Source organism: Malania oleifera, chromosome 2, assembly GCF_029873635.1.
Source record: "Malania oleifera isolate guangnan ecotype guangnan chromosome 2, ASM2987363v1, whole genome shotgun sequence".
NCBI classification, from domain to species: Eukaryota; Viridiplantae; Streptophyta; class Magnoliopsida; order Santalales; family Ximeniaceae; genus Malania; species Malania oleifera.
Window position 1 is genome coordinate 148,014,732 of NC_080418.1, and position 20,755 is coordinate 148,035,486.

Here is a 20,755-nt window from a genome sequence, read left to right on the forward strand (position 1 = left end):
CCGCCGATATAAAAGAGTGGGTGACACTTGTATAAAAAAAAACAATCATTTTATATGGTAAAGCAGTAAGAGTACCTGTGACCACGTCTCCAGCCGTCTCAGCGTCTCCCGGTGTTAATGCGTAGACCCTTGCCGGCGTAGTGTTCCTCTGCTGACCACAGCAAGGCGCCTGATATCCACCTCAAAACGGTTTGGGAGCCTGAGCATAATTCGATGGCATTTGACACGATCGAGCCATATGACCGGGCCTCTCGCATCGATAACAAACATTTTCCTCTAGTCGGCACTCATTAGGATGTCTCCGTCTGCATCTAGGACAAATGGCAGGAAACTGTCCGCCCTGAAATCCCCTATGCTCTATCATTTGCCTCTAGCCTCCGCCAGATCTACCTCCTCACCAAGGGCCTTGGCTGGGACCCACTTGAAAAATCGAGGGTGCAGTCCTCTTCCTCTAACTCTATATCTCCGTCTCTCTAGATAGACTCTCCTCCGCTATAGTGGCCCTGTCAACCAATTCTACAAAATCCTGAATCCTCAGTACCACCACCTATCTGTAAATGTCTCGCCTCAAGTTCCTCTCGAACATTCTGGCCTTCTTCACTTCATTGGGGACAATATATGGGCAGAAATGAGAGAGCTCGATAAATCTCACCGCATACTGCTGGACAGTCATTGATCCTTGGGATAGGCTCAGAAACTCCTGTACTCGAGCCTCTCTGACTGAGGCAGGGTAATATCTATCCAAGAACACGTCCCTGAAACGAGTTCAGGTCATCGGCACTGGTATAGCCCTCAGCTCCTCCAACAACCTAGTGGCTGCCCACCATCTCTTGGCCTCCCCCGCCAGCCTATACGTAGCATATAAAACTCTCTGCTCGTCGGTGCAATGAAGTACTGTCAGAATCTTCTCTACCTCCTGCACCCAGTTCTCCACAATTGCAGGATCAGTCACTCCAGAAAAAGCTGGCGGATTCATCTTCATAAGTTTCTCTATGGTACATCTATGAGTTGAATATGGAACTCCCTGCTCTCTAGAGCTCCGCGCTATCTCGACCATAACTTGCTAAGCCACACTACGTAGCATAACATTTGAATCCCCACCTACTATGCCAGAAGGACCAGCACTATCATTCCCACTAGCATAAGCGCGATTGCCTCCTGGGTCCATCCTGCAAACACATAGAACACCGTTTCAGAATTCTATTTCCCTACAGACCCACCTTATTCAACTAAAACTCCAAATTCTCTATTAATCATCCCTCCTGATCCTAACCCCAAAATCCACTCCTGCAACCCAAACATATGACTCGTCGACAGTTTACTATGGTTTTCCTGAAATCGTCACCCCAGGAAAAAAAAAGAAACTACCACGAAATCCTGTATCCAGATCACAAAATAAAACCTCAAATCTTTTTCCTATATTCTGGTATTGTTTCCTGTTACACTCTAAAGTCTACAAAACCTAGCAACTTAGGCTCTGATACCAAATTGTAACGACCTCTTTAATTATTTATATATATATATCCCCTGCTATGGAGCTCGAGCCTCGGAAGGCATCGGGGTGAATCTGAATATAAAATCATACCTATGCAGTGAAAATGTAATCCATACATCCATACACATCATACAATACCAGAAATCCGTATTTCTCTACCATAACTATATAATACATCTCTCTCTCCAAAATACTTGTCCCAAAATACAAAACCCTACACAAACTTACCCTCTAAACCAGGGTAATCAATATACTCTCTATCTGCGAGCCTAATCTGCTCACCCAGCTGGCTCACCTGAAAAATGTTAAAGTCATAGGGTGAGTGGACGCTCAGTAAGTGGAAATATGTTACTCCTAGGCTTGGGACTGGATGCTACCTCGTCAAATCGGCCCCCTCCACTCAGTGAACTGGGGAGCTGCATACTCTCCGAGCACGGTCGACGCTACCCACATACTATCTGAGATATGTGGTTGCACTCTATCTGTATATAGCAATGGTACCGTGCTCTGTATTCTTTATCTGTATTTGTCTATATTCTTTCCTCAGGGATCTGATACTATATATATAGATATATACTCTTTTACTGTTTTCATCATATTTCCAAAATTACCATAACGCTATCTTTCTGTACTGTAATTACTGTAATCTTTGTACACTGCATCTGTAGCATCATGATGCTATCTCTGTATATCTGTTTGTATACTTTGTCTATATACTCTGTCTGTATACTCAGTATGTCATAGTAATAGGACACATGACATACTGTAAACACTATATATGCTGTTCTGTATAAAACTGTAATATATACTGATCTGAGTAAAGCTGTAATATACTGACTTGGATAAATATCTATGATATACTAATCTGTATAAAGCTATAACATACTGATCTGAGTAAAACTATAATATACTGCTCTGAATAAAATATCTGTAATATACTGTCTATATTTGTGTAATCGGTATAGTATGATATACTGTAAAAACTATATAAGCTCTTCATCACATAAATATCTACTCAGGCCACACAAGTATTTAAAACTCATATTCTGTAAAACTGGGTAATAAACTAGTATGCACATATGTGAAAAATCTTTGATAACATTATAAAAATTCCTAGCATAGCATATATCCCTTACCTTAGCTCTGAAAAGCCCCAACTAAATTTTGGCCCTGTACCCACAGAGTTCTCCACTCAACACCCTGAAAATCAAATCCCCAAAAAAAAGACATCATTATTTCTTCGTGTATTGTATTTCTTATAAGTGAGGGAAACATAAATACTGAATAAAATGCCTTACCCTGAGATTGGGACGAAATCCAAACCAACTCCACCAATGATCAGCTCCAACAGACTTGCAAAACTTCGTCAAAAGCGTCGTGGTGGCTTTAGATCATCGATTCAGCATAAAACGGGTCCGGAATCAAAGAGAGAAGGAGTGGAAGACGTTTTAGAGAGAGAAAAGAAATTTCTTACGCTGATTTTTCATAAAAAATTCAAGTTTTCACTATTTATAGAGCCGGATTCATCGACAAGACACGTCACCTCGTCGACGAGTTCTTCAATAATTTCGTCGATGAACTTCCTCTCTCGTCGATGAATTTCAGTTTGTTCCATAAACCCTTCCCGGTATCTTCTCATCGACGAGTCATAGCTTCGTCAACGAGGTCCCCTTATGCACTCGTCGATGAATTCCCTGTGTTTGTTGACGAGGCCCTATGTAAGAATTCTGGGTTATTTTCTCCAAAGTGCAATGTTGCGTTCATCGATGAAGCCTACTGTCTCCTTCTGTATGTGTTTCCATTTCCCTCTCTCTTATTATTTAAATACCATTATTTTTCGAGTCGTTACAATAATCAATCCCTTCTTTCTGTTTGTAGCCTTCGGTGACAAGTCTTGTTTTGTATCTATAAACTTCTCCTTGAGCGTTCTTCTTGGTCTTGTAGACCCATTTCACACCAATAGTTTTACGGCCCTTCGGGAGATTTGTAAACTCCCAAGTCTTGTTCTTCTCAATGGATTGAATCTCCTCATCCATCACTTTTCTCCATTTGTCTTCTTCATTAGTTCCATCAAAGCTAATCGGGTCGCCGATCAACAATAGAAAGTATAGAGTAACATACTCTTCTATTGGTTTGTAGTTTCATATAGGACAACTAGATTTTGAGCTCCTTTAGGCCTCGTGTCTGAGATTTCACGCTCAATTGGTGATGGAGATTCATTCCTCTATGGTGAACCATGTGGAGGTGTTTACAGCTCGGGAACTTGTGACTCGATAGCCACTTCTCTTGTTTGTGTGGGTTCTTCTCCTTTAAGCGTCAATTCCGGATCTTTGGAAGATTTAGCTTGGTCCCACTTCTAGGATTCATTTTCTTCAAAAATGACATCCCGGATGTGAATGAATTTCTTGTTGATGGGATTGTAGAGTTGATATCCCAAGGTGCTATCACCGTATCCAACAAGGATATATTTCTCTCCTTTATTTTCCAACTTTTTCCTTTTTGCCTCTGGGATCTTGGCGTAGGCTATGGAGCCAAACACTCTAAGATGACTCACACTGGGCTTCATGTGGTGTCTTTGTATCAAGAATTTTCGTAGGACACCGTTTGAGTAGATAGATTGTATATGATACTGCTTTTGCCCAAAAACTCTTAGGCACATTCTTATCCTTTAACATGCTTCTGGCCATGTTAAGGATCGTGCGGTTCTTCCTCTCAGCTACATCGTTCAATTGGGGAGTGTAGGTCAGTGTGAATTGTTTTTGAATTCCTTGTTGCCTAAGAAATTTTAGGAAAGCTTCGTCCTTGTACTCTCCTCCTTGGTCTGATCGGAGTGACTTGATGCGATGGCCACTCTGTTTCTCCACAAGGGCTTTGAATTCTTTGAACTTGTCAAACACCTCTGACTTCCTTTTTAGGAAGTAGACCCAAGTCTTCCTGCTGTAATCATTAATGAAGGTGAGGAAGTATAAATTCTGTCCATTTGAAAACAGTCTCAATGGACCCCACACATTTATGTGAACTAGTTGGAGCGGCATGGTAGATCTCCAGTTGGCTTTCTTTCCAAAGTTGCTTCTGTGTTACTTGCTTAGAACACATCTTTCACATATCACATTTTGGTGGTGGATGTTGGGTTAGCCTTTCACCATCTTCTTGCTTCCTAATTGTTTCAAACTTTCAAAGTTAAGATGTTCGTACCTAAGATGTCATAGCCAGCCTTTGTCTTTGATGATAACGCTCAAATACCTTGGCGTATCATGTTGAATGGCGAATGGAAATATTTGATACTTTACCATTTGTACTCGAGTAACGAGCTTACCTCGAGCGTATGTTATCACCATATACTTATCTTTAAGACTAATTCAGTGGCCTTTCTCCACAAGCTATCCGAGACTAAGTATATTAATCTTCATGGCTGGCACATAGTACACATTGGAGATAAAAGCATGGTCTCCAACCTTCCTCTTGATTAGGACATTTCCCCTTCCTTGAACTGGGACTTTAGAGAGATCATCAAATGATATATCTCCCTAAAATTTCTCATCAAGTTCATTAAATAGGTTCTTTCTTCCAGTCATGTGATTGCTGGCTCTAGAGTCAAGGTACCAAATATTTTGGTCCTGGTGGGTTGAATTGTGTGCCATCAGCATCAATGATTCTCCTTCATCTTTCTCCTTTTATGCAAAATTAGTAATTTCATTTACTTCGTGATTTTGGGGATTACCTCTGCATTCATTATTGCAGTGTCTGTACTTGTGGCAGTTGTAGCACTGAATGTTTCTTTTGTCTATGTTCGGACGATTATTGTATCCCCCTCTTCTTCCTTGTCCTCTGCCTCGTGGAACATAGTTCTGTTGATTGTGTTATTCTCTAATGGGACCTTTTTCACCTCTACCACCTTCTCTGGAGTCAAAATTTCCATTATTTCTTCCACGAGATCCTCGACCTCGTCCTCTTCCTCGTTGTGATATCCCCCCTTTATCGTATCTATCTGTAGTGAGGAACAACTTCGTTTAGAGGGCTTGCTCCAATGCTTTGTCATCACTCCTTTTGTTGACTTTCTGCTCATGGGCTTAGAGTGAGCCCACAAGTTCTTCTATGGACATGGTTTCCAAATCTTTTGTTTCTTCCATGGTCACAACTATATAATCATATTTTGGATCCAAAGATCGCGAGATTTTCTCATAAATTGTCTCATCAATTGGAGTCTCTCCATTTCTTCTCAATTGATTTGATAATATCATAACTTGCGTATAGTAATCTGCAATAGATTCAGTAGATTTCATTCTTAAGGATTCGAAATCACCTCGCAATGTTTGAAGACGAATGTTTTTCACTTTGTCTGCAACTCTTTGTGTGAGATGGAGAGAGTCCCAAACTTCTTTGGAAGTTTTGGAGGCATATGATTTCGAACGTGGCCTTATCAAGGCCTTGGTAGATTATGGACTTCGCCTTACAATCCTTCTTTCGATAGGCTCGTAAGGTCGTTCTTTGAGCGTCAGACATAGTTGCTTTGACTTCTTTTGATGGGCTTTCTCTGTACCCATCTTCAACGATGTTCATGACATCCTGAGCACCTAGAAGGGCTCTCATTTGAATAGACCAATTGTCATAATTCTCCCGTGTCAACTTTGGATTGACTGCTTGGGTAGCACCGTTTGCCATCGGGTTTAATATATATAAAAAAACAGAGTGATAGAGACTAATTTTAGCAAATTTGATGCCACCAATGGGTTCAGAAGGATGAAAAACCTTAGGAACTGATTTTGGGTTGTAAAGAACTGGTCTAAAAATCACTGAACCGGCGAAAAATTTTGAATCAGTTTTTTGTTTGAAAAAAAATGGTTTGACTTAACGGAGATAACAACATTAACATTTACGCATGTCGCGCATCAGCGACTGGGCGTGGGTCAGTCAGCCGGGTCAAGTCGTGTTTGCGGGGCTGGTTCCGGGTTGCTGGGTCAGGTCGCAGATTGGGTTCTGGGTCAGATCTCACTAGTCGGGCAAAGAAGGGGCGTGCAAGGCATGTGTAGCGCGTGAATTTGCCAGTTAGCACTCTCTCCAGCACGTGCAGCGCATCTGGATGACGTTGTGTCATTTGTTGGCGCGTGGGAGTGCGTGCGGGGGCTCCCGAACTCCTTTTGAAGCATGATTTTCACCTTTGAAATCGTCTTGATGCGAATTTCACAATGGTATGCTCAATTTTGGATTTTGAGCAACTTCAAATTTGGGAAAAAATCGAATATCGCTCTGTTCACCTCTGTTTGGCGAATTTCAGCGAACCTGGATGCTCTGGTACCACTGATGGGTGGAGGAGACTCACTCTTTCATTGGTGGTAATTGAAACTCAGTTAGGATTGCACACAAATACAAAAAAATTAATTTCAATATGAAAAAGAAACAAATAGAGATGAATTTAAGATACACAAACTCTCTTCTTCTCACTGGTTATTCACCCTCCCTACTCCACTCATTACATTACACACCCACATCTATTTATAGCAGAACAAGTGAAGATTAAAATCAACAATTGTGGGCTGGTTGGTGAGGTTGGTGGCCGACTTTTGCCAAAATTCAACAGAGGTGGGCTGTCGACCATGTTTTGCTGCCACCGTCCCACCGTCAAGTTTACTCTTCAACAATTTTCAATGCACAACAGAGTGATCTGTTGGTGGTAAGGTACATGGATGCTGACTATGCACGCAGGAGACAAGGATAACATGAGGTCTACCATAGGGTACACATTTACCCTTGTGGGGGGACCTACTTTTTTGGAGTTCTATGGTGCAGTCACTAATAGTTTTGTCTACTACTGAGTCGAAGTACACGACAGTGGCTGAGGCTGCCAAGGAAATGTTGTGGCTTACAAGATTTTTCAGAAAGCAAAGTGTCAAACAAGGTGGAGTTTGGTTGCAGTGTGATAGTCTGAATTCCATCTACTTGGTGAAGAATCAAGTGTACTATGCGAGGACGAAGCACATTGATGTGTGATATCACAGGGTCAATGAACTAATCGCTTCAGAAGAACTTCTACTTGAGAAGGTTCATACGTCTGATAATGCAGCTGATATGGTGACAAAGCCGGTCACAATTAACAAGTTCAAGTATTGCTTGGACTTGATCAACGTATCCAAGTGCTAGATGGGAGACGAACCCAATCTACTATCTCGGGTGGAATAATGGTTATGCTTTTACTGTAACGCCTCGAACCCTTAAACCCGGGTCTAGCGCGTTATACCTGATAAAATCCCTGATAATCCATAATCTATAATATACGCAGCAGAAAACATAACCATAATCTTTATATAACATAATACCAGAGTTTACTAATTCTAACTACCAACCATAATAAATTAATCATCCACCAGTATTCAAATATATGCATGTTTCCAAAACATTATCCACTAATACCAGTATGTTTCACAACCATCCATATCTTATAAAACTTAAAACATAAATTATAAAACATAAAATATACATATCAAAATTAACATAAAAATATACCTTTTTTCTTATATCTTCCAAAAAAATGTTATAAAATCTCGAGCTCTTAAAGCTCGATCTTGAGAAATCCTGAAAAAGATGAATTCATATTCGGGTGAGACACATCTCAGTAAGGGAAGAAACAATATATTAAAACAGTGTGTGGCCAACATGAGTTTATATATGACATATTATTTGACATTTGAAAATCGTTAACATAATTTCTGAAATCATTCCTTGAACCTAATCAAACACATGCAAATATTTAACCTACGAGATTACCTGAGGATAGAGGTGATTACCCGCCATATAAGTAGCACCCCTCTGCTCTGATATTTAGGCAACCCAAAGGTCGCAGCTAAAGTATACCAGGACACTCACCTTACTCAGTAAGCCCTCAAGTGATAAATTAATCTCGTACTCACGCTGTTCAACAATAGCTTACTGGCAAAGGCCCTAAGGATAAGGAAATCTACCCGCCCATACAAGTTGGTTCCCTCTGCCCTAGTACGTTATGCGGCTACTGCCACATCTGTAACTACTAGTGCACTCGCCTTACTCAGCAAGCCCTTAGGCGAAGAGTATGCCTCGCCCAATCGTAACATGTTCTACGTACATACATACTTCTATTATCATAATACATCATTCTTTTCTGTTGTTATACATTCATGCACATTCATTCCTGTTCATAACTTAACTTTGCATTCGTTTCACTTTAAGTGACTCTTTCTCATTTACATAATTTACCTTTGTCATTTCATTTCATTATCATTTCATCGTCATTTCATTGCATAACATTTCATTTCATTAATTCGTACTACAGTTGGTCTTTAGCCATCATCAATTAGTCTACGTAGAAACGTGCTAGATCTGTTAACACAGCTCCTTTTAGCTATCATCAGTTAGTCTACACAGAAGTGTGCTAGATCTGCTAACATGACTGTCTTTCAGCTGTCTTACATTTATATGGTTGCATTTAACATACACAGGCAACATTGTCCATATCATATTTTATTCTCATTATTTTACTTACTTAACCTGCATCTCATACATTTAACATATATTTGCATACAACATTCTATTTACTCATGCCACACAATTTAGTAATAAAATTTATACACTGCCTGTAATAAGTCAACCAACATTTAATGTTTATATACTAAAAATACCTTTCATGTCTTACATAAATATTCTGAAAATATTTTTCCACTTTTATCAGTTCATTTTCACACATACATATCTAATAAACAGTTATAAACTTGAAGGAAATATAATTTAAATGGTTGGCATTTTACCTATACTGAAACATATACACGTACATATAACACAATTTAATTTTCCATTAAATTCATAAAAATTCTAATTTAATATATATTTTTTCTCTTACCTGATTTCTTGAACTACACCAACAGGGATCCCGAAAAATACCTGCGGCGCTCACCCGAACCCTGAATAAAAAATTCCTAACTCCAATAAATTATTTATGAATAAAATATTATTTAAATATTTCCTAGGGCCATAATTCTTGAATAAATAAATATATCCTTAAATTTAGCCAAATTGTCAAATTTCCCAAATCTCACTTTCGCTTTGGAGTAGGGCCTAGAAAACCCCAATTGAAAAATTACTTATGTCAAAATGACGACAACGATGATTAGGACCCCATGCTGGTGCCTGATCGTCGATTCAACAGCAGATTTAACCAGAAATTGAGAAATTGGGGAAAAATTACCTTTCCCCAGGAGCAGTGCTTAAGTCGTTCCTATGAAAAATCTACTCTAGTAGAAATGTCGGTGGCGGAGTTAGAAACCCAACAACACATTCCGTTTCCTGATCGGTTGAGTATTCGTCGAGAAATGAGGGGAGAGAGAGAGGCGACGGGTGAAACAGAGAAAGAAGGAGAAAGTTCAGAGAGAGATTGAGAGAGACGTCTGAGTTTCATCTTTTTTTTTTTTAAACTTACTCACTTACATAACTTAACATATATATATATAACACTTATACTTTAACTTATATATATATATATATATATATATATATATATATATATATCTTTATTCCATTTTTTTACTATTTATTTATTTATTTAATTTAATAACATTTAATTAATTCATTAATTAATTAATAATTTTTTTTCATACTATTTATTTTTATTTGTTTATTTAATACATTAATTTAATAGTGTTTAACCAATTAATTAATTATATATATATATATGTATTATTTTAATTCTTTTTCTCGGGTTATTACATTTACATTTTCTAAGTGGTGAATATTCACCAAGGTGGAGATTGTTGGACATGTGACTCATATTTTTTTGCGGAAACGTATGCATCGGGAAAGCTACATGAATCAAGATACAAGAGCAAGAGAGAAGGCTGCAGGAAGAGGCACACCATCGACAGTTTGAGCTACAACTGTCAACGGTTTCAAGCAGAATGCAGAGTGTTACTTCTCGGCTTCAAACCATCAACGATTTAGCCAAAACCGTCAATGATTTCTGACGGCGAACTTCATGTAATTCAAATTGAGAAGCCAGTATAGATTAGGTAAATCGAAGGTTTTTCCTCTGGGGATCACTGCAGAGATGATTTAGATAGGATTTAAGGTTCCTCTATGCTTAGGGTTCATATATAATCAATGTTTTGTAATCCTAATGTAAGTTTGACATTGTTCATAGTAAAAATCAGAGTTGTTGCGCCTGTGGACGTAGGCAAATTGTCGAACCACGTAAATTTTGTGTCTTCTGATTGTATTTTTGTTCTTCTCATTACTGAGTGTTTGCTTCTTTAGTATTATTCTTCACCGAGTGATTGCATTGATTGTTTGCTTGATTCATGAGTGTGTGAAAGTGTGCTAGCTTCCGCTGTGTATCCGAGAACAACTAGGTTTGACAAAATTAAGTGCATACAAATACCTTTCCTTCACTTACCATACTCCCCAACTCAAATCTTGTTGCCTAATTAGACCATGATCTATGTTTTTCTTAGGCCTAAGTATAGTCAACTGGTAGTAATTAGATTTTCTAGTGGTATTTAGGACAAAATAGATTAGAGGTGATTACATTGATTATATTCAACCCATTAGCTCATACCCTTTTATATACTGTCTAGTTTGTCATTCAAGTCAAAACCATTAGACCTCCACAGTTCGCATGCACATACATTTTTGAAGTATTCAAATCAATCTTCGTGCACACTGAAATCAACCCATCAGCTAAATTGTCCAAATGCATAAGTTGAGAAATATTTATCTAACTTGAAATGCACAATGCTTAACCACAACGCTTAATTATTATTGTGCGCCAAAGCATTAATTAAGTTGTTTGCTTTTTTTATTGGCATTTGGCCATAATGCTCCGATGAGTGTGCTGCCATGATTCATGAACTTGCTCGGGATGCTTCTGCAATAAGCAATCTTTTGATAACTATGAACCCACCCACCAGGCACCATCACTCTTAATCATGCACCTTGTCGGCACCATTTAACCAATGATCTCTCTAGTGTACTTAATTTATGCAAAGTAAAGTAGCTTTTTGAACATGTTATATGAAAAACTCCAGCTGCAGCCGCCCATGCCTCAGTACAGCATGCGTGCCACTTTAAGAGTTTAACTCCAAACCATTAACCAATATGCTTAAAAAAATAATACAGTGTCCATGTTATTTCGAAGTCTGTCGTTCACCCATTGATCATCTTGGTTATAAATAGAGATAGCCTCAAGGATTTTGTATGCGTCTCCATTTGCCGTAGCTAGCTTGCAGTTGTAATTGAGAAAAAATATATTTTGATGATGAAGATGTCAAAGAGCTTTAAGGGTTATTCTTTGTTTCTTGCCTTTTTGATGTTTTGTGCTGTTGTGAGGTCGCAGCTAACCTCTGATTTCTACTCCAACACATGCCCAAATCTCCTTAGCATTGTGAGAAAACAGGTTCAAAATGCTATAAAGAGTGAGATGAGAATGGCTGCATCTTTGCTGCGACTTCACTTTCATGACTGCTTTGTCAATGTGAGTGTACATGTAAACTCCCTCGGAAGATAGTTACGTGGAATCAGCCATCGATTTAAATATCAATTAGGTTTGATTTTTTTATAAGGTCAGACCTTTATGTAAGTGGATATTCTCGTGTTAGGTGTCTCAAAGTAACTGATTAACATATCGATGGGTCTACGTATGTCCTAATGAAAGTGCACCCACTAGAATCTAAAAATCTACCAACTTAATGCTATGTGTGAAGCCTTATAGTAATTGTTAAAGTTTGCACCCACTCAAATGGAGCATGTAAGCTCGAGCTATAATACTGAGAAAAGGTATATGTAGGGTATATAGTGCTTTATAAATTGTACAAACAGCTATAATACTTAAAAGGTATAGGGTATAAGCATTTTAGAAATTGTACTTAAAAGCAATAGTACAAGTGTTGCACCCACTGAAAAAATGTAGATCTTAGCTCGCCCACACTGTCAATCAATATATTTTTTATCAAATAGAAAGTATATATTAATTCTTCATGTGCATTTGCAGGGTTGTGATGCATCAATTCTGTTGGATGGAAGTGATAGTGAGAAACTTGCAGGCCCAAATCTAAACTCTGCAAGAGGTTTTGAAGTGATAGACCAGATAAAAAGTTCTGTAGAGAGTGCATGTAGTGGCATAGTGTCATGTGCTGATATATTAGCCATAGCTGCTCGAGATTCGGTTCTCCTTGTAAGTCTTTTTTCTTTTTAGTATTCCTCCTCGCATCCAATACTAATATGTTGTTCTATTTATGATGATTATACATATACTTTTTCTATTCTAGCTGCATGCATACAAAGATACATGTATAATAAATAAAAAGGTGATATTTAGAGAGTAAGTGAACCATTTCCAATCTATATATTAACAATATGCGTTTAATAGAAAATTTTGACAAGACATATATGGCTTCAATCAGTTCAAACTAGTTGACAATAATTTAAAACTTATGGGAGTCTCCAGTCATATGTTGATTAATCATAATTAAGTAGTCATGTTAAGCCCTTCCAAGGTAATCGGTAAGATCAAGTTTGGGGCAAGCTATTAGCTCAAGTATTCTAACCTTATGTTTGGAGAGATCTTGGATTTGGATAAGATGAAATACAAAATTGTAATAGAATTTATCCAAATCCATCCAAATTCAAACTAAAAATTTGAAATTTGTATTCCCAAAAGCACCAGGATAATTTTTAACAATAGCAAACTTAAATTTTCATAAACACTTATAGCCAAGAGTTGCTGCATTAGGTTGATCATCAGCCTTTCTTGTTTTTCAAAGAATAAAAAATGTTGTGTGAACAAATGACCATAATTATACCTATTAGTAGTAAAAATCAAACACACAGAACAGTCAGTGCATAAAGCAGTCTGATCTCCACAACTGGGGAGGTTGTTTCCATGATTTGAACATGTGATCTTCTTGTTACAGTGTAGCACTCTTACCATCAAACTGAAACTCGCCCTCCCCATTGCTTTTTTTATAAGTGATGTTTTAACAAAATGCAGAGTGGAGGACCGACGTGGAAAGTTTTATTAGGAAGAAGGGATGGTATGGCAGCAAACCAATCTGGAGCAAATACAGGGCTTCCCTCCCCATTAGAGGCATTAGATGTAATCACTGCAAAGTTTGTTGCTGTAGGCCTTAATCTCACAGATGTTGTGTCCTTATCAGGTACGCAGTCGTCTGATGGTAAAGCTAAATTTTTTGTATTTATCTGTCTCAGGTAAGAAATTATATAGGGGATCTATTCTATCACTGTGTGCTTATATCATAAATTTTAAATATGTTGAAAATGAATCCTTCTTCTTATATGTCCAATATTAATGACTGTGAGATCGATTTATCATGTGTTTAACATCTAAAACACAGGTACATGAACATGTGGAGGGACAAATCTCTTGTATAATTTTTCCTCTCTGACAAACTCTCTTATTTATACAAATTGATCAGAGAAACATCAGTCATGTGCAAAATACATGCCCTATGATTTTTTATTCTTATGGACTAGAGTTCCACTAGTTATGACGAAGAGTTTGAAACAAAAAGTCTTTTAAGAATAATATTAAAGAAAAAAATAAGACTTGTAAGAAATAATTCTTTCACGAAAGATTTATAACTCACCAATTGTATTATGTCACTTTAGCACTTGGATCTAGGGGTGGACATGGTTTTGTTAACTAAATCATATGCAAACTGAACCCAAATCGTTTAAAATAGTTAACCGAAATTCAATTAATTAGTTTCCAGACCAATATCTAATGGTTAACCAGACCGAACTAATATATATTATTTAAAATTTTAAAGTCACTATAAATAATATATTTCTTTTCCTTCATAATAATCAACATGCAAACTTAAAATATTCATCATTGACATTTAAGCATCAATCTTAGTGCTATACAATTTTTTTTTTAAAAAAATTAAATCATTAAAATGTTATATAATTAATATTGTATATAGTTTTCATTTATACAAATATTTATAATATATTGATTTGGTTTGGTTAATTGTAGTTACTGAGTGGGCCGAACCAAAACAAAATTAATAATTTGAAAAATTAAAAATTTTGATTTGAAACCAACCTAATGATTGAAAAAAACTAAAAAATTTGAATGGAAATCAAACTGAAAGAATGGTTGATCAATTTTTCAATTTGATTTTGTTTGATTTTATTTAATTCGAATTTTCAGATTTTTCTTGCCCACCCTACTTGGACCTTACATGAATGAAAGATATAGTTTGATGTGGATAGCAATTATGGGGATTGCTTAACATTTTAATGGGTCTAAAAATTAATATATCTTATAATTGGCACACTCCAAATCCCATGAGGAAGAGTACTTCCTTGCTAGCATTTCTCAAAAAGAAATTGCCAACTATTTTCAACTTCTTTTATTAGTAGTAAAAAATGCACAAACAATGTAGCACTACTAAGACCATTATAAACTCTTGATAATTAAGATTTTACAAATTTCATGGAAAAAAGAAGAAGAAATTATTAAGTTAGGTTGTCCAACTATGTTACATTTTAAATAACCAAATAATTACTTAGATTTTGGATATATATCAACATTATCTATTTTGAATGAGATTTGATTAGTTTTTAAAAATTATAACATAATTAAATAGACTAACCTAATAATTTTTCATAAGTGACTTAATCATTTCAGTAAAACAATAATGATAATGTAGTGTCCCCCTCGAGAGTTCACCCCGATGAATTATCAAGGGTGCATCAATGGGCGGCTGACTTTTGCCCTCCTAGGTTTGGTGCTACATTATAGTGTACAAAGTTGTGCGATGATGACTGGAGTCCCTAGATAATAATAATAATAATAAAAAAAAAGTGCATCCACTCATTTGCTTAAATCTGATTGACTATGGTCAAATGCTCATATTATTTGAATTACATCTTGTTATATATATATATATATATATATATATATATATATATATATATATATAAATCTTGTACAAAATAAGGTTGGGCTGTGGGCTAAACCTACCATAACCCACATACAATTAGCAGATGGCTTTGTAGAAAAGAGCTCACCATTAAAATTACTGAAATACTTAAAGAAATCTGCATGCTAGGAGTATCTTGGACCTTAAAGAAATACTATTGAATAGTGAATAGTCAAAATATTATCTTAGATTTGTATTTTTTCTTTTTTTCATTTTCCTTACATAAAAGTGTTTTCGAATTTCAAATGGAGCCTTAATCAACTATGATTTGCGTTTACAGGAGGTCACACAATTGGATTAGCAAGGTGTGCCACTTTCAGCAATCGGTTGTTCAACTTTTCCGGCACTGGAGTTGCAGACACCACCATGGACACCGACATGGCCTCCGATCTACAAGCACTGTGCCCACAAAACAGCGATGGAAATGCTACCACCGCGCTTGATCGTAACTCCACCGATCTATTCGATAACCATTACTTCAAGAATTTGCTCAACGCGAAGGGCCTTCTTAGTTCTGACCAAATTCTCCACTCCACCAACAGTGACGCTTCCTCGGCGTTCACCAAAACCCTAGTAGAAAGCTACAGCAGTAATTCAGGTCTCTTCTTTTCGGATTTCGTCACTTCCATGATCAAAATGGGAAACTCAAATCCCCTCACTGGCTCTGCTGGAGAGATTCGTAAGAGCTGCAGGAGTGTTAACTCCCAAGTTGCTCGTAGTTAATATGCGAGCACAGTAGTCGTACGTCTTATAAATAGATTTTTCACTCGTATAAAAAGAATTTACTGTATCATTCATATATTATTTTATATATCAAAACTAAAAAATTATTTTCATTTCAAAAATTTCATCTCGGATAGTGTCGAGAGTAGACACGAGGATGGGCCCACACCCAAGTGGGTCCCACACTTTGGAAATGGGTTTTTGAAGTCTTAATAATTGTTTAGTTTTTATATATAAAAACATATATGGGTGGTGGAGTTAGGTCTTTATATATAAATAAGTATTCATAAGATTTATGTAAGTTTTAAAAAGAGATCTTTTAGATTTATGTAAGTTTTAAAAAGAGATCTTTTATATTAGATTTGAAGTTGACTTACGTTTTACTTGTTGATTGAATTTGGAATCTTTCGGTAACGATTGGGTCTAATCGACGTAGTAAGTTGGAACATTTTTGAAATTTATCTAAATTTCAAAAATTAACAAAAAAAAAAAAAAAAAAGAATAAAAACTTTGACTATTTTGATTAGACTCCATCTCTCATCCACTACATCCACATTTAATAAACAAGTGAAACATGAGTTATCAAATATGATGAGATCTCTTTTTGTACTCCAACATAAATGGTGTGTGTGTGTGTGTGTATCATATATATGCTTGTAGGTATGATCGATATGTAAGGATGTTTGTAAGCTTCTCTAAGGTTGTTCTAGTTGTTTTGTGTATATTAAATAAAGCAACTTTAGAAATTTGTCCGAATATTTTAACTTTTTCAACATTGTGTATTAACTTCCCAAAATAGCCCCCTCCCACCACATTACAACGACACCTCCCACGCAAAAATAGTCAAAGTTCATAACTCACAGACAACGCAAGATCTGGAAAGGTTCAAGATTAATATATGTAATATATTCACCAATGATGAGTATACGAAAAGAAACTAAGAGACAAAATGTTATATATGGATGGGCCTCGTGGTTTCTCCATGGTCTTGGCCTAGCATTTAGTTAGATAGGATTCAAGATCTATGTAGGTTAGATTTATGAATAGTAACTCAAACAAGTTAATTTAGGTCAAACTTCATTATATTCAATCTTATTCATTAAATTTTTAATTAAATTTGAGTTAAGTTATGCCAAACTTGTTCAATATATCTATTTAAGTTTATTCATTGAAATATTAACACAAATCAAGCCAAGCCGAGTCAAGCCAATTAAGCTAACTATTGCATTCAAACCTATCGGTAAAAGTTTAACAAAAGTATAAAGGTCGAGTCAAGTTTAAATTGAGTTTGAATATGCTTGTTTATCCAAGCTTGCAACGGAGTTTTGTTAATTTTAAGATCTTATTTGATTAATTTATGAAACAAACATTTGTGAACATTAAAGCATAGTGTCGTGATAATGCTATTATGTTGATGTCCTATTGTTTTTACACCTTATTAACATTTGATTTTTCTTAATTTTTAATCATATTAATATAACTTTTATTTTTAATACTATTTGGCGCATTGAGAAAACTAAATAGAAAATATACTTGCTTCTTATTTTCTTCTTTCCTTTCTCCGTTTAACAAAATCCTTAATCCAAATGGGTCTTTTGGGAATTAGGGATTTCATGTAGTAGAACTGGATTTATGTATTTGGAAGAATTAGCACATTTTGTGTTGTACTATATCTAAATTATGACAAATTTAAATTTAAAGTAAGAATTCTAAGCCCCCAGACATACAATTAATATAATTTTATCTTACATTTTATCTTAATTCACACAAATTCATATCTAGTGCCTAAATTTCCAACTACAAAGGATTTGCAGCTTCTACTACCTCTGAGCTAGTCAAGGCCCGACCAAATTATATGTGGTTGTGCAACTAGCAATGCTATGTTGCTGACCATTAGCTCGAAGGTTGTACTATTATCTATCCATTTGGTTTGGGTGTCCTTATACGGGTGACCATGAATCATTTGGGTCACACCCTTTTTTTTCTTGCTGACCCATTTCTTGGTAGCGTTCTGCTCAATACCTGCATTCTTCATTCTTCCTATTCTAAAGGCGCTCTCAATTCTTTCACTTGCAATTACCAGATTTGCAAAGCTCTGAGGGGTGCTTCTGATGAGGTTACCAAAGTTTGGATCCCTGAGTGTGTTGACAAACAAAGAAATAGTTTCTCTATCTTCTATTGGGGGATGCACCTGGGCTGCAGCCTCCCTCAATCATTAGTAGGTGTATTCATTGAATGTCTCGCTTGTTTTCTTCTCCATATTTTGCAAGGTCAGCCTATCCGGAGCCATTGCAATCACGTGTCTATACTAAGCAATGAAAGCATGACTTAGGTCTTTCCATGTACGGATCTTGGTTCTATCTAGCTGAATGTAACACCTTACGACTGCCCCAGTTAAGTTGTCTTGGAAGCAGTGAATCAACAACTTGTCATTATTAGAATATGCTGTCATTTTCTGACAGTACATCATCCTTAGGTGATTCAATGGGCATCTAGACCCATTAAAATTTTCAAAGTTAGGGACCTTAAAATTCGGTGATAAGACCACATTCGGGACTAAGCATAAATCAAAAGCTTCCACTGACCCAAACAAATTTGTTCCTTCCACGGCCCATAGGCACTTTTCCGGTACTTCGTACTTGCGATCAACTTCTGAGCTAAGATTCGGTTCTTTGGCCAATCCCTTCTCTCCAGAATCCAAGATCACAATTGGGGGTGTCCTAAGAGATGGGAGCCCTGGCACTAGCATAGTTGGCATGAACGACTAGGCACTCGAACATAGGCCGCTTACCATGTTAGCAGATTGAGATGACGGGTGTCCATGAATGGGCGTGAACCTCGGGTGGGTAGAAAAGTTTTTCCTCTATCATGGCCTTGAGAACATGTGCAGCCTTCCCCTTGCTATCATTAGTTCCACCAATTTGTTCATCTGTTCCTTGATTTCCTTGTCATCTTGGCTCACTTCTTCATGGCCTTGCATTAGGCCCATCACGCGCTTTTCTAGCTATTCACCCATGATTTTGGTCTTCCACCTAGTATTGTAGGGATGCAAAGTAGGCTTAATGTTGACTTCTAGAGCCTGCTAGGTGGATTTATTTTTGCAACCAACTCCTTTCTTGTGAGTATATGATTATGCATGCATGAATATGTGCAAAATGCATGAATGTTTATGCAATGCAACTTAAATGACTACTTTGCCAAAATTCATGAAAAGCCCTCTTACTCCAAGGAAAGCAAACATGGGAAACAAGATCACTTTTATTATTCCAACCAATTTTATTACACAAAGCTTCAATATAAAATATCATTGTCAAATTGCCTCTATTACAACAAATGTCTGAAAATTCAGTGTTTAGGATGTCGCTCCTTTGTGTCATGCATTTCATCTGGCCCATAACTATTTGTCCTATTCTTGCACTCGATATTTGAGTTCTCGTAAGGCTTTAAATTTTCTTTCATTATCATATTTAACATTCTTTAAAAGGGTTTTATTGAGCTCTACCTATGTTTGGAGCCTTTTTTCCTTTTTCCTCAAGGCCATTATTTTTTCTTCAGTTTGTATGCATTTGTGTCTCTTTTTTCTTCATATTTCTCTAGCATTGGAGGATTATTCTGTGTTCCCTTCGCTTTGCCATTTTAGCACTCAGTTCCGCTTCCATGGTTCACTTATTAGCAAATCAAAGCTTCCTCTGCCATTTGGTTCTATCAATTTTTGATTTCATCTGCGGTTTAGGCAATCCTCGAGGATTCTTTTGGAGAGGTAGGAATTTTCTGAGTTCAATTTTTCTGGAAGTATGCATTCTGAGGGTTAATCCAACTGGTACTCCACTTATAAGAGTCTTCTTGAATCCTTGTAATACGCCTGCCATGTCTATTAAGTGGACGGCCTTCCATGTTGCCACAAACTTCCCAATCTGTTTCTGAACTCCTTGATACTCATAAGTGAAACTCTGAATTACTTAATACATGTGTCATGGGTACGAATTGACAATATCCTACCTATCTCCTAAACATGAGAGGAGTGTAGGCTATTCCGCCCTATGAGCCTAATAATAGGACCCATGGAAACTCTAAGCATCTTTATGTCATGTGGGTGTATCCCATCTAGGGAGCTTGCCACACAAACCCCTTTGTTACCCAATTACGCATTCCTTCACCCCATTCCCGCTTGTTCGGGTGTTCTTCCCATTTGGCCTTTCCAAAGATGGATATAGGAATCCAGAGGCTTGAGAGTATGAGATGAAAATGACTTCCTTTGAATGGCATATGACTCAAAAACCAGACATTGAGCATCGGGATACAACATCTTACTAGGCCTTATCCTAGGATCCTGCAATAGTTGAGGGATCAGAATGCTTCTGTCTGAATGTCGGGTATCAGGTTAACCCCATTTCGAACTTGAGCCATAAATGAGGTCATTTCTTGGTCAATAACACTCAATTCCTTAGGAAAAATTACCAACCCATAGATGGCAAGGGTTAGTATACTCATATGAGTTTCCTCTTGCTCTTCTCCCTCCATTATGGTCTTCAAGCTTTCCCAAGTGACGCTCTTAGCTTCTTTTTTGATTTTT

At 36.9% G+C, this 20,755-nt stretch overlaps 1 protein-coding gene across 1 annotated transcript; it reads left to right on the plus strand.

The window, feature by feature from the left end:
- Nucleotides 1-11,552: 11,552 nt before the first annotated feature.
- On the plus strand, nt 11,553-16,935 carry LOC131149292 (peroxidase N-like). Its single transcript, XM_058099628.1, has 4 exons — nt 11,553-11,984; nt 12,501-12,683; nt 13,500-13,665; nt 15,740-16,935. Exons 1-4 carry the CDS (start codon nt 11,766-11,768, stop codon nt 16,180-16,182), a joined length of 1,011 nt encoding a protein of 336 aa, XP_057955611.1. The 5' UTR covers nt 11,553-11,765; the 3' UTR covers nt 16,183-16,935.
- Nucleotides 16,936-20,755: the final 3,820 nt, after the last annotated feature.